We start from the raw sequence: 25508 nt of genomic DNA, 5'->3' as shown, positions 1-25508 counted from the left end.
CACTTATTACATATAAAAGCGATCACTGAAAAAATGTTATTTTCAGGAAATAGCTGCATACAACCTCTTCAAGCTGCAGAGGTAGAATCCATCTGCTTTGTGCTGCCATTTGTTTAACCAAAGTCACAGAGTTCTGTGTATTAATCAAAACAGTACACTTCAAAAGACATGTCACAAATTCAGGAAAGACTGTAATTACAGTTCCTGTGAACATCCATTAGCTTTGCAGTCTCCACAGATGAGCATACACAAAACACTTCCCCCACTCTTACAAATAATTACCACTGGTAGCTCACAGCAGAAATGAAAAAAGCATTTCATATTTTTGCTTGAGCCCATAAACACTAAATTGTTACAACTCACCCAACAGTTCTTTATAACTAAGAAGTGGTTAGAGAACCTGTTTTACTATCGTCATCCTTTGGTCTACCTTATCACATTATCTCTTCTCTTTCTCTCCCAACTTTCTTACCTGGAAGCTACACTTGGTTCTGCAGTTTCACACCTATATATGACAAAAAAAGAAACTATAACATGAAATGCTATAGCAATTTTTCTTGAAGAGTAGCACCTCACAATGAGACAAGCAAAACAACTTATATTCCACAATTCTCTGTTAAATCTGCTTCTCATTACAAAGATGCTATGGCAGGTCAAGTTTTCAAGATACACTTACCACAGGAGATAAGATGGGATGCTGTTATCCCAGAAGAATGGTCCATGTGGTCCTACGAGCACCCAGGTAAGTCCTTTTTTCTGTCTGGGTAAGATTATTTAGATGTACACAGATACAAACCCTGCCCAATACCTGTTAAAATGACATGTGTGATGATAATTGACAATAAAAATACCAGCTTCATATCAAAGGCCAGCTGCAACAGAATCAGCTGCTATTTCTTTTTCTCAGTGAATGCAATAAAAATTGTGCAGAAAAATGTATTTAGCTTAACCCTGTGTAAGTCTCACCCCAAAAAGAAAATCAGCCAGAAATACAAGAGCAAATGTCAGTTGGAAAAAATCTCCATTTGACATCAGGCAGAGAATGTAAAGATACCTTTACATTCATAGTGCTCAAGATCTTACACAAATACAAGGAATTTTTTTCTTGCAAGAGAGGAAATTTTGTGCAACAAAGAAATTTTTCTTGCAACAGAGCCCATATACAGGAAACTTTCTTTTTAAATGTATCTTAGAAAACTTAATGATACTATACTGTGTTCAAATAAACACTTCCATTTCACTGCTTGCTATACTAGGTGTAATTTGTTTTAATAAAAACACTAAATATTTCTCTCCAGTCATATCTTTGATCCTTTATGTCCAGTATCTTTGGCCTTGCTCTGCCAAGTGCCTCATTTTAGGAACACTTGCTTTTTTAATTTAGGAATAAATAATGAATTGCTGCTTCAGCACTCCCTCCCACCTTCTGCCCCTCATGCAGTTTTCCGCACTTGTCATAAAAGGAGATGCTCCGCAGGACCCCCTTTCATACCAGCATCTCTCTCCTGTGTCATCTTTTCATAAATGTGTTGAGGTGCAAATTTCAAAAGAAAGCTGTTTTCCTTGTGGCTCAGTGATTTCTCTGTTCTCTGTTATTACAAGACAGCCTGACATTCCCACATATTGAAAAATTAGGGAAATGCAAGACCAACCCATCAGAAGCTGTTCTGCATTCATTCTGGAGCTCACAGCCCTTCTAATGCTAATTTCTTCTTTTCTTCTTTCTTTTTTTTTTTTTTTTTAACAGAGAGTTTAATCATTAAGAATAATTTCAACTTTGTTTCTTTTAGAATATTATTTCAAATTCAAATTATTTTGCCTTTAGAGATAAAGGCAACATTCTTGGCTTTAAGCACCAATATGCCACGGATGGCTCAAAATACCATCTGGTACTTCTTACCTAGTATTTATTTTTCAGGAAACAGCAAGGATTATTTTTATCTTTTTGAAACACAGAGGTATTTTTTCTACCTCTAAGGATGGAAAAGACATTTCTTTCTAACACAGCTGTACTCAGAGACAAACAGGAATCATGTACCTCACAAAAAATCATCACAGAATATAAACAAAATGAAAATTGTGATAAATTATGTATATCTTTTCTAGAGAAGAAACAAGCTAAAATGAAATATCATTTTCTTCCCCACATCCACTTTGGGAAGCTACCTACTAGCTAATATAAAAATGGATGCCATTTCAGAACATAACCCCTTTTCTGAGTATTTTTTTCTGAAACATTGTGGTTCAATAGTGCCACTGTAAGTAGAAAAAACAGTGTAATAGAATTTAATTCTTGTGCTATTCTAGATAGCATTGCCAGAGCGACTTTAAATTGCTTTTGAACAAACTAAAAAGTTCAAGTTAATTGAACACAAGGATTCATGTAGCAAATTATCTTACTACTAATGGTATGGAAGAAAGAAACCTGATTAGTTATCCCAGCTGGATGCTCGCAATGTGAGAAGTCAAGAGATGCCAGAACTAAATCAGAAAGGTGAAGATCAATAGTTCTTTAATCAATAGTGGATTACAGTGGGATTTATTCTACTGAAAACAGCAGGGGCAGATAAATTCCCCGCTGAGATTAATTACTGGGAAGGGTGGATGTGAACAGAGGAGTGCAGTCATCTTTGTGACAACTCTAAGTGGCAAGAAGAACACCAGTGGGAGTAGAGAGCTCTTTGCCTGAGTCTCTGCTGGTGACCAATGACACCCTCATCAAATTCCCAGCACCTCTTAGTTCCTTAGAAGAAATTGCCTTGAAGCCCGTGGATTTCTACAAACACAAATACTATAAAACAAAAGGCAGGGACACAATTTCTTGGCTTTGCTTTTAAACTGATGGGTTTTTACAGCTGTTGGGTTCCTAAAAAATCCATATTACGGAGACAGAAGTACCAATGTGTGCAGCTGAAGAATGACAGCTTCATGTACAAAGGCGCTGATGACATTCACAGCGCCTGCTTAAAGTCAAGGGGTTGTCAGAGCTGCTGGGGCTCTGTCTGCTGGGGACACGGAATCCATCATGTCCATGGAATCCATGATTACCATTAGAGTCTTTGTTGCTGAATGTTACAGTTAGCACAAACTGGCCACTAATGCAGCACGCTCTAGGGCCAGCTTGGTGGCTATGCAGGGTAGAGAAATCACAGAGCATCTCTTGTACTAGAACTGATTTAGAAACAGGTCATAAATTGAAATTATTGTGACTTTGAACTACTTAAGGAATGGAACTACTATCATGACAAAACAAACAGAGCCAACAGCTTAGCTTGTCAATGCTTGATTTTCTACCAGCTTGAGGGAAAGTCTTCTAATTGGTCTCCCCTCCTGACATTTTATGTTCACTTACCTTACCAGAAGACAGCAAGATGCAGAGAGTCCAGCAGATTTTAAATTTGCTGGGTGTAATATGATGGATTTATTTGTTCTCTTACTTTGGTTATTACCAGTAGCTCTTTGAAAGGTCTCCATCTTAAACTCTGATCAGATGGCATCAACTCTCCCTTTTATTTCTTTTAAAAAACATTTCAGAAAATATTCTCAACTCTGACTCCATCCAGCTATGTTAGTCTGTTTTCAATTACTTGGAATTCCGGTGCTTTAAGAGAAATGACTGTGGGCTTTTTACTCTGAATTTTATCAGATACCAAGAATCATGTCTGTGTGGCAAATCAAAAATAATTCTTTATTGGGAAAAAAATGCAAGTTTGATACAGATATGATATAAATTACAAAAAAATGTTTTAAAAATCACCTCTCCAGGATACCCAGATTAATTGAAGGTGGAGCCTCAGTGAAGCAAATAAAGTCTTTCTAAGATCATCTCTCATTTTAAAGCAGATCATAAAAATAGTCCAGGCCTTGTCCCAGTTCCCAGATGGATATTCCAGTGCCCAATTCTTTTGCAAGCTCCAAGCGCATCTGGATGGACTAAGAGAAAGACACATAAAGCAATCATGTCTCAGTCAGAGATATCAGACACTCCATACTGCCATCTCTTCGTGCCATTATCAGACCTTTTAAAAACATCTACTCTTGAACCAGCTACTGAAAAACCTTGTCTATATTTCAAATACTCTCTGGTTAGCAAGCAATCATTCAGTCAAAGACACTTAATCATACCAGTTAATTCAATGACCTAATAAAAGATTACCAGCTAAACGGACAAAATGTCACAGAAATAAATCAGATTTATGAACTATGCAAAGGACTATTCTAATTTAGACTATTATTTCACAATGTACAGAAATTCTAACTCTTCTCAGAAATATCTCAGGGGTAAAATAAAACTTTATCACTGAAGACGATCAGAACAATTTGTCAAATACCATCAAGATCTCTTGCCTACCCTTGCCTTTTCCCAGGACAGAGTCACAATTTACATTACAAAAATTCTATTTTAAAGAGATTCTTGGAGATAATAATTAAAAGTATCTCTATTTGAGCTCCAGCCATTGATTTAGAAGAGTTAGTTTAGCCATTGATTAACAAGGGAAGCAATGCCACAATTCATGTTCTGCCCTTTATTTGAGTGGAAACAAAAATAATTATTTTTCAATCTTTTGCTCTCAGGTTTTCCTACCTTGAACTACAGTGCTGCAGTGTTTAAACTATTCATACTAAGGATGTGTTTAAAAATGATTTCCATGGGAAACAGAATAAAGTATCACAGCCTCATTAACAAATCCACTGGGCCTGGCATTCATGACTACTTTTAACTAGTCATGAACAAACTAATTTTGAGCAACCTGTCAGTGAGTATAACATTAAAAGGGGAAAGAAATACATTTTTCATGAGGTAATAACATTCAGTGTTTACCGACCATCTTGACCAGGAAACAAATCTCAAACTATTTCATTACAAGAATGTTGAAAATGGAAAGAAACCCATTCCCATGCATTCACCAATCACCACAGTTTAGTGGTGATCTGTTAGAGAAGAAATAATAAAAGACATGTACAGGAATGAGTTTTCTTAATTTGGTTAGTACTGACAATGGCAGGGTGAAATCCTTCCCCCAGGCTGAAGAAAACAGCATAACAGCACAAGCTATCTTTTCTCTGATACATTCACAATGAAACTTTCTAACACTCTCAGACAGGCAGCACTAGCAAGAACAGAGATGTAGTAGTTAATACCCCATATGTGATAGTATTTCCACCCATATTGGATTAATCAGGGGAAATATCCTTTTATTCATGGTGCTTAAGATAACAATCCAGGAAAACAGAGCCTTAGATAATTTCATACTAGTTTAACCATAAAAAAAGTCTCTGGTCTCTGTAAATACAATGCAATTTCACTACAGAAGCAATTTCCTTCCAATATTAAAAGCCAGCAGAGGTTTAACATGCTGGCTTTTTCAGGTTTTTTTCAGTTTAATTTGAGAAAGTCTAAAGAGAACTTCCTAGGAACTAAGGCTGTAATTAACCACTTTATCCTGTATCCTGCTCTACTGCAGGCTATTGTGTAGAAGTTTTCAAAACACTAAAGTATGTTCCACATACTGAAGTTCTGTTCCACAGAACTGAAGAAAACAGGGTGATGCAGGCTGACAGGGAGAATCAGGACCCTGTTACAAAGGCAAAAGTTCTCCAAGCTTCCAGCCACCATGATGAGAAGGAAAATGTCTTTGGTATCTTGTCTGAGAATCTGCTAACAACATAGTATGTAAGCTGTGCACTTGAACAGGTCCTCTACAGCACCGGTTTGTCCTGGTGTGTCTTATCTCTAGACATACTTTATCTTCAGAGATCACAAAACCCCATTATGCATGAGAGAAAAAAACAACCTTCTTGCACAAGCAGCTGAATCTTTGAATCATAACAATTTACATAACATTTACAGGAGGGCAAACTTCTTTCACAAAAGCCTAAACCCAGTTCAACATTTTCTGAAATATCTCAATAATGAAACAGGTCAAGTAAACATCTCTGTCCTCTTACAGCCCTCTGACCTGAGAAAGTGGCACCTACCTTCAGTGTTGGGTAGAAGACTGCATGTTTTCCTCCCTTATTTCTGCAAAACAAGAAAACCAAATAGTCACAGTAGCTTTGATAGATAACAGGATTTTAAACTAAGGTTAAAATTGAAACCAGGTTTGTCCCTTCCAAACTTAACCATTCTGAGATTCTGTGATACTGTGAAAAGGCTGACAGTGAAAACAGGATCCAAGAAGAGATCTCACAACACAGATGGTTTGATACCATAACTTAGTAAACACTGAGATATTTTGTGGCAACTGGATGACAAAACGGTCAGATTATAACAGGCAGTTGTGCCAGCTAAATGCACATCTGAAAAAGATGAAGACGTTTGGTTTTCTGATGCAAACTGTGAAATATTTTCTCCAATTCCCTGAATTATTATCTTTTAGGCTAAATTAACTGCCAGCAGTATAAAATAAACAGACAGGGCAAGCTATACTGGGCACAAATACCAAGGTAGCATTTTAAACCCCTAGTAATGAGAAGGATGAGTTACAAGGGGTCTCACAGCATCACTTTACCACTTAGGCCAGGAGAAAAAGTAGAGTGCATGGACAGACCAAGAAGGAATTGCTCCTATAGTCTCACAACTTACATAAGTGAATACTTGCCTGTGCACTGGGACAAGCACTCAGATTTTTGCAACAATTTGTAATAGACAGTCTCTGCCTGCTACATGAAATCATGAGCTGTGCTTTGCTTAAAAGATTCATGATTTCATTTCTCAGCCACTGCAGACGTGCAAGATTTCCAGGTGAGAGGCTTCACCAGGGAAGCAGCATACATATTTCAGGCCTGGCTGCCATCCCTGTCCAAGATAATTGAACCTTTGCAAAACGAAGTGGTAACTGAAAAAGAGTTCCTTAAATAACCCTCCCCTGCAGCCAGCTGAACCACAGAGCTGACTGCCAAGCACAGCATAAGTGAAGTTTACAGTGATTTTTAGACAGAGTGGGCTTCATGCATCAAAAATTCCTCCAGGAAGCCCCACACAAAACCTCCCAAGGCTGGCTTCAAAAAAAAAAAGAGGAAGTACTACTGACAAGCTATCCCTCTGCCACAAGTTCATTTTGCCATGTAAGAAATGTGATTCAGACAAGAATCCCAGAAGTGTGCCATTCAAACAGAGTCCTCAGAGTTACACTTTTGAGAGCAAGTTTTCATCTAGTGTTCATTGTGTCTCCAACAGGACTGGACATTAAAGATCATTAAAACAGAGCTTCTGATATTCCTTTTTAGTTAACACAAAAAACTGTAATTGCTTGGTATAAAGTAATTTTGCAACAGGATACCAAATAATTAAAAATGAAAGCATACAGATCCCAATCCTTTCATACAATCGCAGAAAACAAATTTAAACACTGCTGAACAACAGATTTTTCTCCTGATAAATAAAAGTCAGAAGAAAATTAAACTAAATAAACTAAATACCTTGAAAATTAAACTAAAAATACAAAGGTAGGTGATTTGTAGGTTTATGTTTAGTTTTTGTTTTTTGGTTGGCTTTTTTAATAATTAAAAATATTTTAAACAAGGTTGTTTTGGAAATAAAAAGTTTTGATTGTTTTTATTAAAAGCTTCTAAAATGTGCTTTACTCTTCCTTTCAGTTGTTTATCATTAACAATGCATCGAGTAATATACAAGACACAGCTTTGCAGAAGTAGTAGGATTTGTTTGTATCATTTTGCATATTTTGATATATTTGCATTAAAATAGCAAATTATCATAGGATTAAAAAGATGTTGCTGGTTTTATTTAAATCTATTTTAAATAGATGCTTCTAGATCAGGAATCCTCTTGTCATTTCATGATGAACAAGGGAGGACAAAGAACATTATTATCCTTAATGTTCTCAGTTCTTTCAAAACCTTTATCTGGAAATCACTTAGTTTTACTTCTATTACATTACTCTACAGTCCATTCCATCTAGTGGAAGTTTGTCACTTAAACAATCTTAGCAGTAGAACTTGTTAAACCAGGCTCTTGTACCATAGATTTTTCTCAGAACTATTTTTGGCTGAGTTATTATACAGCTCCCAGTACTCATCTCAGAGCCTCTGATTAACTGACACTCAGTAGATAACTTGGATGGATAATTTCTAAAGATACAACTCATCAGACTTCTCTTCTAAAGATTGTTCTAGTTTATGTAATTTCATGAATCCTTCTTTGATTTTCCCCTCTCACACAAAACACTCTTTTATGCTGCAGTTCAATGTTGACAAACAGATCACAATCAGCAGAATTTCCATTTGCTGAATTCAGCTGCCTACTACAGTCATTGGCCCATGCCCAAAAATATTTGCAGAATGGTAAGTTAATAAATGTAACCCACTTTTTGTATTCGAAGTAGTGTTCAGAAATTTTTTCATCCCAGACAATTTTTGGCTTGTGTTCCTTCAAGGTTTCAATGTACCTACAAATTAAAAGCATAGATAAGGAATTAACTTTTCTAAGAAGCAGTTATGAAATCACATTGCAGAAATTTCTGAAAGGGCAGTTTTACCATGTTTAGATGTTGAACATGATATCAAAAATATCTTCTTGTTGACAACTCATTTCCTTAACCATTTTATAATTTCATGTTCACATTTTTAGGCTATTTTTTTCTAAAGCATTGCATACAAATATCTGAAGGGAGGGTGTCAGGAGGTGGTGCCAAGCAATAGGACAAGAGGCAATGGGCAGAAACTGATGCACAGAAACTTCCACCTGAATATGAGGAAACACTTTACTATGTTGGTGACCAAGCACTAGAACAGATTGCCCAGAGAGGCTGTGGAGTCTCCTTCCCTGGAGATATTCAAAAGGTATCAGGGCACCATCCTCAGTAATATGGTCCCTGGAGCAGGGAACTTGGGCCAGATGGCCTCCAGTGGCCCCTTTTTCATTCTCTGATTGTGTGTAGCTCTGTGAATGAATTAATATTCATCGACTGACAAATCTGCAAGGACACATGAAGGCACTGTTTTAATATTTCTACAGTCTGAAATCCATATGCCAAAGCACAGGAAGTGAAGTCATTCCTAGGCTGCACACAGCTGTGTCCTCCACTATGAGGCTTATGTCATTGGGAAAGTTCTAGATAAGGGGCTTAGCTAATCTTCTAAAAATGAAATTGTCAAGAAAAGTTCACTGATAAGTAATTCTGCATATGAATTTTCCCCATCACTGGCTTCTTGGTATCATTTTCTTGCAAGGACATTTTGAACATGGCATGACCTATCTCCCTTGATGCAAAGTGAGGATAGAGTACTACTGGGACCCAAAACTCTGTAAGGGGAATGGGGGTGGAAGAACTGGTATGCTGTAAATTTATAACTCATAGTATCCTCTCAGTGCAGAGACAGTGTCTGCATTTCTGACAGCAAAACAGAAACAAAGCTGCTGTCTGCCACATGTCAGAGGACCAGATGATGGCAAGCTACTGCCAGTGATAGAGGCCACACAGGTGTCACACAAAAACAAGAAGTCTCATTCCCCTGTCTCTTCTGCATTTTTTAACCTGCATCTTTGGCCATCTCTTTTTGAAAGGTCTATCAAAGCCGTCTCCCACCACAATAGGTCTCATTCTTGCAATAATTTCTCTGCTTATGATAGGATTTGGATGGAAACATTTCCTTTAAATCATCCTATTTCTTATTAAAAAATTTCCATCAGCCACTATCCTGACTGCATCAGTGCTGAAAACCCACCTCACTATTATACATCAAGAAATAGAGAAAAATTTTATATTGCTCAGTTTGAAAAAGATTTGTTCTCTCATCTGGTACTATTCTAAATGTAATTAAAATGTTCAGCATTGCCAGGATCATCTTCTGTCTTTTGCTGTGGCTTGCTTATTCATATATTGGTAAATTGTTTCTTACTAATAGCAGGTTTAGAAAAGATTTTCTTTTGTGTTTATGTCAAATGAACCCATGCCAGGCATGGATTTATCTGCATAAAAAAACACATGGGAACACGTGAGCACGTGGAAACATGAAGAGCTCTTGCACTCTCCCTCACACACACATGCCCTGGAATAATGGACATTTTCAAATAGGGTAAGTTAGACCTTTGGAACCTGCCCATCCCTTTTTAAGACATACAAAATTTTAAGTTGCCCTACTAGAAACATATGCAAAGAAACCTAGTTTTGGACACTTAAAATTTAAGGACAGATTTTAACAAACTGTCCCATTCCACTAATGACAGGAGACCACACTCATTTAGAATATGGTACCAAGATGTTCCAGAGCAGAAAACAAAAAATACCAGCCAAGACATCCTGGCACAAAACTTTGTTCCTGAATGTAGGACTTTAATTTCACTTGCTAAAATTCCCAATGCAATTAAAGAGTGCTCAAAATACTTACGAACAAGCTTTAAAATTAGAAATGCAAGTGGAACCAATTATTATACCCTTTTCTATAAAAGGTATATTATTATTATTTTAAAACTGTTAAGGCATATACCACATTTAATGAGCACTCATCCTGACCATGCACAGAGAATTTATTTCCTTTTCCTCTGTCTCTAGGCATTTAAACCACAGTGTGTAACAGCAAAAATTAACAAGTTCACCTTGAAATAGTCTCATCTACAGTGATGAGACTAGCTACAAGCTTCAATTGGGGAAAAAAGAAGTATTAGCCTCCAAATTGTCACTGCTATCCATTAATCTTAGGGATCCTACTTGGAACATATGAACTTGGTTTTTATGTTTCTCTGTTAAGGACAACAAAAATTCCAAGTACAATGTTCAAAACAATAAACTCTCATTTACCTCAGTTGCAACTGCATACTCAATGACTATGAAAATCAAGCTTTATCTTTTTTAACCAGACACAAAGTTGCTATGAAGAGTTGGGAAGAGGCGCATCACCAAACCACATCTGTTTCCCATGGGTTTTCAATTGCTCTAACTTGGGATTAACCTGTTCCCTTCTTGTAGCCATGGGTTTTCTATTGCCCTAACTTGGGAATAACCTGTTCCCTTCATGTAGTCATTTCCCCTTTACTTGATTCCTTTTCTTTCAGTAAAAGAAACAAGGTAAGAACTCCAAGATATGCCATATTATCCTATTATCTGTCTAGAATCCTACCATGTCATAAGTGGAAAGGTTCCTGTGTAAAACTGCAGCAGCTCTGTCACAACACACTTGCTTGACTCAAACTAATGCCTGCCAGGCACCCTTAATATATGATCTCCTTGCTGGGGCAGTACTTGACTTAATAAATATTTGACATGCACTGGTTAAAACAAACAAACAAACAAATAGAAAAGCAAAATTTGCCATCACACTGAACAAGACAAGGGATGTCAATTTCTCTGGTATAGCAGAATTCTAGATAAATTTTCGGGTTCTTACAGAGGAAAAGAAAGAGGCAAGAAGCTCACCACAGCCAGCTTTCCTTTTTTTCACCCCTCATTTCACTCTATACCTTTCAACTCGTATTTATTGCTATTTTTTCATCCTCTCTTTCTAATTTATCCCTCTTTCTACTGCCTCTGTGCCAGTTCATTTCTGCTTTTATACTACTATCCAGACTAATTCCTCATCCATCAGTTCCTAACTTACTACCTTTCTTCTTTTACCAAGCTGCCTCAGCAGTTAAGAGAATGAAAAACACTGGAAACTCAGTTTCACAGCTTTGCACTACATATTTCCTGGGAAGTTTGTGACCATTTGCAGAGCAAGTCATGCTGTTTCTATGGTGCTAGCCTGAAACAAGGTCAGCATGGATGAAGTATCTGGATTATTGATGCCAGCCTTTACTGAAGCACCAATGCAAATGATAGATCTGCATGGATAATTAGGAATAGTAACAAAAGGCCAATGTCACCTGCATGTCCACCTTGCAAATACATGTTCTGACATGGACAAGTGCCATTCTGGCTCATTTAAATGGCCATGCCTCTGTCAAAATGGGCATTTCCTGGTATTCAGAGAAGAACTATTATTTGTGTGACAGAGACTCCTGGTTGCAAACACTCTGGGTTAAAACAATAAAACAAACACTCCCTTCTGCATACATATGCAAAACATACATATTATGGAGTTGCTGTAAAATCAGTGCTGCTGAAGACAGCCCTATGAACAACCCTAAAGTGACTACACCTACACACTACTGCACTTTACTTTATTCAATGAATAAATAAAGGAACCAGATGAAAGGTTCTCAGGATTTATGCCTGGTATTCCTTTTCTTAGATGTTTTTCTTCCAAAACATGAAAAATGGCTTGGCCCTGGAATATGTTAAGGTAAAACCCACAATCTTTAGTCCTCCTGAAGAAGGTATTTATCTTCAGGGATAATGCTTTTTTCACTGAAAATATAAAGAAACCAGTCTCTAGTATATCTTTTGCAACAAAAAATTTACATTCTAGGAAGAGATAGCTTCATATTTAATTCTTAAACTAGGATTTATTTATGAAGTTAAACTTTTTAATCTTTGGGTGTTTTGCTTTACTAGTCCTGAATCACTCTTCAACAAAAAACTTTAGTGAAAAGAAAACCACTACTGAGCATGCATTGCATTTTAATGCTCTTTTCTAACACTTTATATTTTCTCCCCAGTTCTCACATGAACAAAGCTCTGATTAGAAGCAATAGTTCTCCAATCAGGATGAAGGACCATTTTCTCCTGCTACAGAAAATTGAGTTTATCTTCCACTGTACCAAATTTGAGAGATTCAGTCAAAGAACCAAAATACTACTCAGCTTGAAAATCTATACCAAACATTTTCTTTTCAGTTTTCTTCAGTTACAATAGGCTTAGTTATTAAAATGTGAACCTACCAGAAATTGTATCTCCATACCTATCAACAGTGCCTATGCATGGCAAGTTTTAGACTCAGCTGGACAGGGCCCATCTTCCCCCTTTATAGGGAGCTTTATCTCTTAATAAAAAAAAGTAAGAGAAGTCACAAAAAAGGCTATACAGCCTTCTAGAGCTCAAGAGTTCTGATTTCTCATGCAAAACAAATAGACAGAAATAGCTCCAAAACAGTTTTCACAGCAGTACTCCTAAGAACATTCTCAGAACATACCTTCCAAAAAAGTACCAGTCTGTTTCCCCACTACTCTGTGTACATCAGGACACACTGTGAATGGGAAGATTCCCATCTTCAAAACAAGATTTTTCAGAGGGGTTGTACATATAACCTGTAAGTCAAACCCCCTTTTATTTAATGTTTAATTTTAGCTACCTTGACATTTTACCACTTAAGGTTTTTCTTAAATTACTTCTTTTAGGTGAGACAAAATGTCAAGAAACAATACAATCTGGAGACATTTTTTAAAAAAGGTTTTAAAAGTGGGAATTTTTTGGCCTTCTCTTCTTCTTAGAAGATAATTTCTAAAAAACAAATGCAAAAATTCTGAATATCCTATAAGCTATTGAATGATTTAGTCATGAAACTAACAGTTTTGATAAAAGATGCATTCAATGGTACTAAATAAAAACACAAAAGGAATAAAATTGAAAAAGAAAAAAGATTTTATACAGATTTTGAGTTCTCAATCACTCAGTCCCTAAAATTTGCAACTTGCAAAAGGCAGAGATGCCCTGCAATTTAACCATCTTTATCTATTAGCCTTTAAAATAGTTTTGAAAGTATGCATAAATTTATGAAAAACCTAGCAGAGTCATTAACAGCATAATGTTATTTATGTGTGTGTGTATATATATACACAGCATTACAAAAAAGGTCAACAACAGACTGAACAATTAACCACCACACTGGTTCCATCAGAATAACTTAAAAACCTTTTTACTCATTTCCTCTCTCCACTCAGTAACACAATATTTACAATTTATATGCTTCTAGCTTTAAAAGGTGGTAATGTTGCATAGCACTGTATCCCTTGCTTGCACATTAAAGAATTCAGATTAACACAAATCCCACAGGTTCTTTCAAATACATATAGGTTATCCAGGAAAAAGACAGCTACTATGTATGATCTAGAGAATCAGAAGTATGAACTAGCTTTGAAATAATTTTTACTCCGATTTATGCATCTGAGAGGAGTGGAGAGCACACTATAAGCCTGTCTATGGGGTATATTATTCAAAAATAATTCTGTTAAGTCTTAGATTATTTAATGTAAAAGAACTTATAAACAGAGTTTGAAGAGCGAAATCATCAGTTAGCTGTTAAAATATCCAAGTAGCAGCCTAGAAATGAAAATCTATAATCAAGCATCATCTTTCTCTAGTAATCTCTCTGTTGCTGCCTGAACCTTGCTCTGTCAATTTTGAAAGTCAATAAGAATATTTTTACTATTTTAATAGTAACAGGTTTCCAACATAGTAGTTTTTCTGTGTGTATTGCTTTCAGTAAGTTTTATAAAATCATTCTCACTGATTTCTTCACAATACTTCATTACTAACTTGATAGATAATGCTTTTCAGCACTTCCACACCAACCTCACACAAGCCCACTGACCTTGTACCTTCTGCCATGATGCACCAGCCCAATGAAAACAAGCAGAACCTCAGTGACATTTCTATCATTACTCTGGGCTCTTCAAAAGAGCATCTTGTTCAGCATTCCCAAAGTAATTTGTAAACAATAATACTTTGCTGAACACAACTGCAAAGAGAGAAAATTATTCCTAATTTACAGATCTCAGGAGACACAGCAGGCAATGTCAAGCTTTTCAGAAGCATTCCTGTCTCAAGAAACAATGAGCATCAAAATCTTCTGGTGCTTTACTGTGGCTACAGAAAAAAACCCATAAAAAATACATATTTCTGTGTATAGAGCTTAACATGTTAGTAGTGCCCCTTATTATCAACTTCACAGAGGTTTTATAGGGAGACCCACCTGAGAGTTGACACAGTGGTACACTGGCAAATTATCCACAGGAATGTCAAGTACAGCTGAAAGCAATACATACATGCTATATTCCTCAATATAACCAAAATGGTGGTTCTTTACAAAAAAAAGACCCCACAAAGTTACAGTTAGATATTGATCTATGAATAGAATTAATCATACAAAAGGCAGAAAGGTGTGAACATTTATCTATATATTTAAGATTTTAACTCAGACTGAAGGATATGAGAGGAACATACGAAAATCTCCTTAAAGAAAACAAGATCTTGATTTTTAAGTCAAAAACTATTTCTTAGACAATGAAGACATAACTAGATTGAGGCAGAAAGTTTGCATATCTGTTTGTGTGCCTTCAGTAACACACTGCTGTTCAGCAGCATGACTGTTTTTAAAGGAAAATTGAAAATATGCATTGTTGAGAAGCCAATGTGATTCTTTCCTCAGTCAGGGTCAAACCACTGCACTGACATTACAGAAGCTTAATGCCCATCCTTCATAGAAGAAGCACAGGTCCTGATAGATTCCTATAAGGCAATGTATCATCAAGAAACAGTGAAAGTATTAGTGCTTCCTAGACCATACATAAAAACTTACATCCTGCTCCAGCTCACCCAATAATCTGGCTTAGTTTCTGTCTCAGAATCTGAGACATGACAGAGTGTTTCTGCTTAAAAATACTTCTCAACGTGATGAAAACTAATGTTTGTTTCTCCCTACAGGCTTGTTTCAAGAACCAGCAGGTTCACCCTAAAAATAAAATCTCTGAAGATAAACCTGCTAGTTTAAGGGCCCATTTCGTGAAATGTTTAAGTAACACTCAATTGAGGTTGAAGCATTTTCAGATTCATTACTCCAAATAAAATACTGTGCTCTATTCTTCTAAGAACTGACACAATAAGCACTGTATCTGAAAAAGTGGGGCTATTTATCTTTGGATGTGAGGCTGAACAAAGTTCAGATCCACTAATGTATCTGCTACTTGGCTTCAGCTGTAAATAACAAAAACTAAAAAACCACGCTACTTCTGTTGTCTGTCAGATTGGGTTTGTTGGGATTTCTTTTACTCACATCATAACAACTTCACAGATTTTCTTCTTGCTCAAAGTATACAAATCAGCTCTATTTACACAGTGCTACACAGATTAGCAATGAAAACTGTTATACTGGATTTGGAGCCTGGTCAGATTCAGTTAATCTTAATTCAGTGTATAGAAGATGAAGTCTGATCCAATCCAGTATGAAAATGAATTTTGAGTGCAAATTCACCTACTTTGATATTTTTAATTCTTCTATACCTCCTTCATTAAAAAAGGTACATATTAAAAAATTACATTTCTTTTCCATCCTTTTCTAACAGGTCAGATGATCTTAATGCAAATAAATACCACTCTTAGCTTTTCCAGTTTCTTCTTGTATCTCTCTTCAACCATTCCTGAATTTAAATCATCCCAACACAACCCAAGGTCAATAGCAATGTCATCCAGCAGATTTATGAAACACAAAAGCCAGCAGAAACATCTTTTCCTCACCCTGTGTCAGGAAAGGAGCAATGCAGTTCTTCCTCCAAGCCTTCACCTCAGCCAGGCAGGTGCTCATGCCCTGTTTCCAGGGTTGCTAAGATGCCCTGGTTGAGCCCCATGCAGGTGCAGCCCCACACCTGGTAGCAAAGGAGAAATGAAGGGAATATGCATTGGGGTGCAAGCAGCAGAAGGCACCAAGGCTGGGACACGAGTGAAGAGGAAGATCTGCTCCCAAGTGAATTAAGTCAGGCAGAACACAAAATTTGCAGGCTGCAGGACTCTGGGGGTGTAAAACTGACCTGACCCAGGTCAGTAACTGCCTTAGGAATGAAATGCTGCCTCTGTTGTCTCTCCAAAAATAGGATGTCAGATAGAAGCAGAGCTGTCTGCAAGGAATCAGAAGTTCAGACAATGACATAAACAAACTACAGTAGGAGACTGTGCCCTGAAAAAGTTGGATTGGATTCCCTTTGCTTCACAAGATGCCGAGAACAAGACACAGAAAAGTATCTGCACTTCCAAGTAGCCTCAGAAGAATGTTCAGGTTCCTTAGCTGACAATCACATCAGGCCTACAATTTCCACTACATTCATGAATGAGTGGTTTGGCTGCTTAAAGAAACACCATCGAAGGTATTGGCAAAAGGAGGAAGTAAACACCAAACACCTATAAAATAAAAGAAACACAGCTCAGGTATAGTTTTTTGGCATGTAGTAGTTATAGAAGAACAGTAATAAATTTAAGTTATCAAGCCAAATATAGCAGATAGTTTCATATGAAAGAAATCATAAATTCCATCCTTGGCAGGGAGGATTGTAACATGAGAAGTTAACTATGCTAAAGGAAAACCTATGGCAGAGCAGTAAATTCTCCAAACCTCCAGTGTCCCATAAAGATATGAACTATATACTCTTTTCCACCTATTGGGACCAAGGTAAGTGAAGAACAAAGAACACTGCTGCTGACGTTTGAGTTAATTTTTTATTCTTGGCAGAGGAATCTTTCTCCTCTCAATTGACTGTGTACACCAACAGAACTAATGTAAGACTTTCAGACTTTGTTTTTTGAAAAGACAGAATGATGACAAATTCATGCAAATGAGTATTAATCTCTCTTAAAAAATGCAAATCTCAGAAGGTTAATACATTTTTAACATGCCTTAAAACAATCTAGATATCATATAATTCCTCAATTTTTGGCATGACTTGAATTGAAGACAGGCTATGAAGTCATAAACTATCTTTTAACCAATGAGAGTGGAAGCTTATGCCCTTTTAAGCAACTATCTTCCTCACGGAAAATAAGTAAATATTTGAGAACATGAATTTTAAATCTCTTGATATTTAGTTAAACTAATGCATATTCATGCGACAGTGCTCAGTTTTAAAGAAAAGCCTGGGCATTTTTCATCATGAAAAAACAGCAGAACATCTTCCATATCTTTATCGTAATTTAAAAAAAAATTGTATATTCTTATCTATTTAGTTTCTGTTGAACAAACATCACTTCCTTCTGATAAAATTTGCTAAGATTAAGACTAAATTTTAAAGCAAAAAGAAATACACATTAACTTATTTATAATTATTTCCAAATGAGCTGTTACTTAAATCAAACAGTAACACTTGGATTGCAAATCAAGGGAACAAAATGATGGCCACCACATTTTTGCCCCCTTTAAATTTCAAAATGCAATACTATTTACCTCTAACAGGCATGTATATATAATTTTTTTAAAATCTTTAATTAAACGGCACTTATAGCATTAATCCTCTCAAAAGATCTTTGGTTGGCTCAAGAAATTGTTGGTTTAAAGGAAGAATGAAAAGGGCATTATACTCAGCATATGTGGGATCTGCGTACATCTAAATTTTGTTAACATCTGGGGAAGTTAGAAATTATTTTGCTGTGCTTGTATGACAGAGGTTTGCTTTTTGCAGCTATTTGAACAAGTTCAGACAGTAAGTGTTGACAAATTGTCCTAGTACACTGCTAAACTTAAAACAGTCAGGCATTTCTGTCTCCAAAGTTGTTCCATATGCAACCATATTAAATTGCAATAACACTTTCAAAACACTATCACTTTGCACTACCTACACAAGTTATCCAACACATGGAGCAATCACCAGTACAGCTGTGTAATCAATAAAAGAAGAATGTCCTTTAAGCACTTACTAACTGAAAAGCTAAGCAAATTAAATATTAACATTATGATATGCATGTAAGAAAGGCAAATCCAGAAAGTCGAAAGGAAGATTAAAGAGTGAAAAATACTGCAATCAATTATTAAAAGCATAGTGGCTGAGACATGGATACAATGTGGAATTAAGAAATGTCTTTTTTTCTTTTTTTAAAAAACACAATTCAGAAACAACTGTTGGGGAAAGAAGCTTTCATTTTCCTCTTTTCTTCTGATTTCATCAGTGAATATTTTTTCTTTCAGAGGCCCAGAAAAAGCATTTGATTGCTTTAATTAAAAAAAAAAAAATTCTGGTGAATTATGTCTGACAAGATTCTGAAAGGCTCATAGCACAAACAAGTCAACTTTTCTACCTTAAGGCAGGCCTGAGGAGAGAAGTAAAGCTCTGCTTTTCAATGCAAAGAGCTATTTCAAAACCATATGGCAGATTTGCCACCTGGGAACAACTCCCTGTGCCCTACATACCTAATTAAGAGGAACTCTTGCTACAGTGGCATGCACAGAGAAGAAGAATGAATGACCTTGTTTGGTGAAGACACATAAAAAGAAGATAAGAGTAAGGCTCAGAGATGAAGAGAAACAGATGGGACTGTCAGCTGTAGAGCTGTGAAGCCCTATAATGCACAAGCACAGATAACATGAGGAATATTGCTTGGATTAGACGAAACGGTTCCAACTGCAGTCACAGGAAGACTTACTGACCTACATTTGGGATTGGTAAGGCTTTTGCTGGGTGATATTTTACTTGTATTTACTTTTACATGAAGTGGAGGGCTGTAATCTGTTCCTCTCTCACTCTGCATTGCAGCTGCTCCTGTAAGTGCCTGCCAGTACTGCTTTACACACTTTGTAGTCTACACACAACTACTGCACCACTTCAGAAGCTCTTTAATTTCAATCCCCCACCCTCTCAGGATGGCACAGTTTTCTCTTTAAGTAAAGAACCATTACTGCCAGATAATGGATTCTGTACTCATCATAAAAAATGCTTGATGATCAGTTCCAGAAGTCCTGAAGAGAAATAAAAATTACCTTCTCACACCATGAAAAAAGTGAAGGTTCTTGTCTTAACAATAGGCTCTAATTTCATAACTGAGATTGTTTGAACTTGTTTGGCTGACTGATTTGGGCACTTGCTGATTTGAAATCCCAAATATTATATTGTTAGAAATCTTTTCTCTCCCACAAAGCTCTATATTTGTGGATTATGATGGCTGCTGAGTTTGATCAGATGCTCAGAAAGTTTTCATGCAGAAGGCCAAACTTGGAGGAAAAGAACCTGCTGCAACACATGACTGACAGCCAGAATACAGAGAAATGCCCTGAGAAGTCCAAAATACATTTTATTGGGCCATTTGTCTATATGGACAGGGCTATCCCATACATCACACATGTTACAGATTTCCTAAGAGGATGAGAACAAAAGAAAAAAAATTATTGAGGACAAGAGGTAATTTTTATCCATTAATATTTCCAAGCAAGGAACAGCAATTCAAGTACGCTAGATACTTTTTTTGGATCCTGAGGAATGAAGAGATAGATTACTAGATCTATTAATTTATATTCACAAAACATATTCCAATTACAAGTAGTTTCTGACCCTTTCTGGCCCCACAGCCATTGCAAGAACCTCTTTAATTACTTGCTTTTTTTGCAATAAAATACAATTAAGCAGCACTAATTATTTAACACAAGATATTTTAAGTATGGAAGAGGCTAACCAGTTGCTATAACAACGTAATTTAATGAACTTGACTAGCAGGTACTACATATTCTTCTCCTATGGAAGAACAGTTTTGTTCTGCACCTTCACTTTCAAATGTATAATCTTTGTTCTAATTTGTACCTACAATAAAATAAGAACATTTTGAATAGAAGAGCGCTGAAAGAATTTACAAAACCATTGACTTCCACACTGTTACAGGATTTCACACTATGAGACAATGCATAAATATTAAGCAATTATGACAAAAGTGGGAAGACCACAGATTAAAATAAAAACCTATGTGGAAACAAGGTCTTCTTCTGAGGAGAGAAGTCTGGGATAATGTTATAAATTAAACTAGATAGAAACAATACCAATCCAGTCAATAATGATGGGGATTTTTTTATTATAAAACAGTGACTTATCCCTACATGGGCAACTAAAGATGTATAATTATTTCTTCAAAAATACTGCAACATCATTTAAAAAAATTGATTAAAAAATCAAGTCAGATATCCAAAAATTATAACAACTGTCTACATTTCTTTATGTGATTCCAGATAATCTTCACTGTGCTCCCCAAAAGGTCACAGAGGGAAAGGGAGGCTAAGAAATTACCAAGTTGCCATAACTATATTACATGACAGGAGCACTTCAGGAGCATTTCAGGAGCACTTCTCTCAATGTTCAGAACTCAGGATAGATTAATGAAAGAGAACTGTACATAAGATGTAAGGACAAACACAGAAACATTAGGATTAAAAAATAATTAAAATAGCAATAAGCCTGGTTACTAAAATATCAGTACTGAAAAAATCAGTATACTTACCCACATATATTAAAAATGGAATAGAAAACAACATCATTCAGTATATCAGATGTGAACAAAAATGACTCAATTTACATCACGGATTACATTTGTAGAGACAGAAGAATAAAACATCTTTTCCATTACCCTAGTCATAAGAAATATGTAGATTGTGTGCTAAAACTTGCTGAAGTTCTTAATGATTTTACAAGGCTGAAGTAGATGCTGAGAGCAAGTTTTGCTCCAATCAGTTTAGTAAATCTAAGTGATTTAGTAATGATGGAGCAGGACCTAGGGGTTAACTCATAGAACAGTTATGAGTTAAACGTTCTGTTGCTGGTTTGCTACTCCTACCTCTCTTTTATGGTCACAGGCAAGTAATTTATCAACACGGAATATCCCCAACATAAAACAAGGCTGTACTTGCTTTTACTAGACACACTGAAGCTTCACACTGGATATCATGCCCACATTAATTACTTCCAACATTATTTTAAAGCCTTATATAAAGAGACTCAGGTCTAATTTGTATGTACTGTTCATAAAGAAATTCTGAAATTTTAGTTAACATAGGAAAGGGCCATGAAGGATTCAGCAACAATCTTTGCTTGGTGGAAGCCTGGTTTCACTGTGTTCCTTTGTGTGAGCCAAATAATTTAAAACTCCTTGCATTATGTAAATGACAAGCTAGCAACCTCTAGAAAACACACTCAGCTAAGCAATGAAGCTGGGGAAGGATCTGGAGCACAGGTCCGATGAGGAGCAGCTGAGGGAGCCAGGGATGTTTAGCCCACAGAAAAAGGAGGCTCAGGGAGAACCTTATAGTGGTTTATGAGTTAAATTTCTGAAACAGAATGCCAGTACAGAAGGTTGAGCAGAAAACAGAAATTAGACATAACAATTTATCTGCTTGCTCTCTGCTACTTCCTTTTTTTCTTTTCTTAAAGCATTAGGAATCACAGAATGGCTAAAGTTGGAAGGAACCACTGGAGGTTATCTTGTCCAACCTCCCTTCTCAAACTCTACAGCACATTACTCAGGGTTGTGTCCAGGCAGCTTTTGAATAGGTTAAATACCCCACTAAGAAAGGGTAATGCTTAATGCCTAAGGTAATGCTTTATGGTAAGATACTTGATGGTCGTAAAGCTTTTTCACTTTTTCTTTGGCCACAATTAGCTAACTAGAGAATCTCTAAAATTAGCATTCAAGAAAAAGCTACCAGTTGCTGATCAAGCCTTTCGCAGCTGGAGTTGAACAGTAAAGGGATCTGGTTTAGTGCACTTGCACAGCAGAGGGAAAGAAGTCGGATCATCAGCCCCAGATGATGCAAAACAGAATCAGACAGCAAGACCCTTCTTACAGTACCTCAGAGTGGCCTCCCAGATATTCAATATGCACTGCATGTGAAAATCAGCTTTAGTTCACTAACAGAAAATTAAATACATCAAAGAAAATGCTGATGAGTGACATTCTGGTATTGGCTGTCCCAGTGAGGCATGTCAGCAAAGAGAATTAAGTAATTTGTGGAACGCTCCCTGCTAAACCAGCAGAAGAGGATCTTGTAAAGGGAAGTATGTGGTCTGTTAAGACTGATGTATCAGACAGGACAATGGTTGAATTTAAATGTAATTTCAGGAGAAATAAGACATTTCTTGGGAGGGCATACCGTAGTCTAGTGGTTACACTGTGTTAAACACTCATTCTGTGACAGAATCAGTTGCTGCATTCGAAGTATCTGTAAATCACAATACTGGGTAGTTTCCTTGCTACAATGAGAGTATAGTGACTGAAAGGAATATTACTAGCGTTTTTAAAAACAAAACAAAAAAGTTTTTCTAATTTATGTCATAAAATTAGATGTACAGGAGTAAGTGAACAACCACATCTACAACTGTAAAATTCTCAAAGCCCAGAGAGAGCAGTTTAATGCAGGAGAGAATAGCACTGGAAGAACCCTGGTAATTGAAGGAGTGTATAGTTCACAACTTTGAATCAGAGAAGAATATAACCATGTTAAAAGCAATAAGTAATAAAGTTAGAAAGTTACACCTGTAAATCCAGCAAAACGTCTTGCTGAATTATTTCAGGCAAATCATCATGGTAAGTCTCAAATGGGCAGTGGTTGAAGTGTACACATGGTCAACATAATTCATGTTAGGAAAAACAGAGCAGTTGGAAGTTGCTGCAATGACAACTCAGCAAGCTAAAAGAGCTGCATCTTGAGGTTTGCAACTGACTGTTTAAAAACCATGGGCACAGTATTCAAAGAACTGACAAAATACCAAGTTTTCCAAATAGCAGCATTTAGGAAACAGCATCTGAAAGACATACTTGAGGAGTTCTCACAGGGAAAACCTGAAAACCTACCAAAACCAAATATTCATTTCACTTTTTGATTACTCAAAATAGTACCCAGTAAAAATCTTCTCCTAGTGTCCTGTTTATCAACAAATGTAATAGTAAAGCATATAAATTTCACAAAACGAAGTTAGAAAACCTAGAGCTTTGCTCATACAAGAGACATGAATGAAAGTCAAAAGCAGTACACAGCTGGTCTTGTTTGCCATTTGGATATAACAAACCAGACCTGACAAAGTATGATTTATTACTGGTGTTTCTTAAGTCTAAGTTTCTATTCCTTCATGTCAATTACAAAGATAAATGTTCTTTTTAAAAAATCCTGACTATAAATGTAAATACACAAGGCCATAAAACACAGATTGAATGCTTCCATCTCCAATTTGCACATAGCACAGTAACACAAAACTTGCATGCTAGGTCTCACACTCTAACCCACTGATCACTGCCTTGCAGGTGGTCAAGCACAGAGCCTCAAACATTTTCACACATTTTCTTTCCATTAAGATCCTTTGCTACAGAAGACTTCAGGAAGAACAAAGTGGTCAAATGCTTTGGGCAACCTGGGTTGCAGACTGCAGAGATCATATCTAAACTGATGGGCAAAAGAGAAGGCTCAGACCTTAGAAGCTCCAAATCATATTTTCTTTCAAGAGCTGGTAAGGGACAGAGTGGTCATCTGTCATGTCACTTAAATATATCTACAATCTTTAAAAGGCATTGAAATGAATAATTAAGAAGATCATAAATTTTGCACTACCCACAAAATGAATATACTTTATATTTTCAAATATAGAAGAAATGCATATTTAATTATAAAACAACATGGATTGTTGGTGGCAGTAAGAGCTGGATTTATGCATTATTCATTCCTGAAAATATACATTAATTCAAAGACTGTCTATGGTGTTCACGCCCTTCTGCAACACTAAGCCCAAAGGGGAGTGAAGGTATTTCAAACCCAAAACTTGCGTGTCATGTGGTTTTGCTGGCAGTGGAACTCTGGGAAGTACCTGCACAGCATCCAGTCACTGCAAGTGACACATTGACCTGCAGCCTACAGAGGGATCAACTGATAGAATATGGCAAAGCCACAACTGCAAACAGTGTTTCTCCAAGCTTTCCAGCCCAGTCCATACATGGGGAAGGGCTGCACAAGCATTTGGCACGACCTGAGCATTCCCAGGTGCAGCCCCAGGCAGGGTCACTTCCAGAGAATGGCAGTGCACGGGTGCACCAGCACACAGGTTTCTGTTATCCACCTTCTGTCAGTGGGTGAATGGGAGCAGAGCGTGGCTGCAGATTAAAGTGTGAGCAAGTGAAATGACATAATTGGAACACAACTGCTCTGGTGTAAGGGCACTAATCTGCGTGACCAAAGGATGTAGGCATGTATCTCCTACCAAGGGCAGGGCAAAGGCAGACTGGAAGTAAATTGGGCATACAGATGCATCCCTTAAAGAGAGAACAGCTGTTACATGAATTTTTTCCATCATTTTCTATTTCTGATGTCTCAGAAGCCTGGCTTTCTCTGACTTCAAACCCCCTCAAGAGGGAAAGAAGATACTAGTAGGAATCCATAGTTCTGCACTGAAAAAGCCTTTTTCATCAAATTACAAGACATATGGACTGTTTATCTGGCAACAGTAAGTGGTTGTTTTCACAACAGAAAGAAGGCACAGTATTTTACAAATATTTGTGTTGTGACCTCTGCAGTTCACTCCATATACAGAAAAATCTGTAAAAATTAGCAATGCTGCAAAATTTGCTGATGATATGAAAATGCTCAGAGCCAATTAAAAACCAAACTTGACTGAAATGAGTTGCAGAAGCTCGGGGAAACAAGTTATATCGCAATAAAATGGCAACTAAAGCCAGATGCCAATAAACACAAAATAATAACTATGAGAAAAATATATAGGTTCTGAATGAGTTTCCATCACTCAGAAAAATGACCATGGTGTTTATATAAGTTGTTCTCTCTCAGCATCAATCTAGCACTCAAAAATTGCCAAGAAGTCAAACAAAATATTAGAAATTAATAACGAAGGACCACAGAAACAGGAACTACAAGTGATGAACTATTTAACTAAGTCCATA

The 25508-nt window shown here is 36.6% G+C and overlaps 1 protein-coding gene across 6 annotated transcripts in view; it reads right to left on the bottom strand.

Annotated features, from left to right (window-relative positions):
* Window positions 1-3663: 3663 nt before the first annotated feature.
* The window catches only part of CHID1 (chitinase domain containing 1), a 98408-nt gene continuing 76563 nt past the window's right edge, over window positions 3664-25508 (bottom strand). For 5 of the 6 annotated variants that reach the window (XM_053980283.1, XM_053980286.1, XM_053980282.1 and 2 more), the window contains 3 exons: window positions 8328-8408; window positions 5980-6022; window positions 3664-3933 (listed from right to left, as the gene is read on the bottom strand). In XM_053980283.1, coding sequence (XP_053836258.1) covers window positions 3835-3933; window positions 5980-6022; window positions 8328-8408 — 223 coding nt within the window. In that variant the 3' untranslated portion in view covers window positions 3664-3834. The remainder of the gene's footprint in view (window positions 3934-5979; window positions 6023-8327; window positions 8409-25508) is intronic. The other variant, XM_053980284.1, reaches the window with a different exon arrangement.

The sequence above is a fragment of the Vidua macroura genome, chromosome 6 (genome assembly GCF_024509145.1).
Source record: "Vidua macroura isolate BioBank_ID:100142 chromosome 6, ASM2450914v1, whole genome shotgun sequence".
NCBI classification, from domain to species: domain Eukaryota; kingdom Metazoa; phylum Chordata; class Aves; order Passeriformes; family Viduidae; genus Vidua; species Vidua macroura.
Note: the sequence above shows the minus strand (reverse complement) of the source record. Positions and strands in the feature narration are given on the sequence as shown.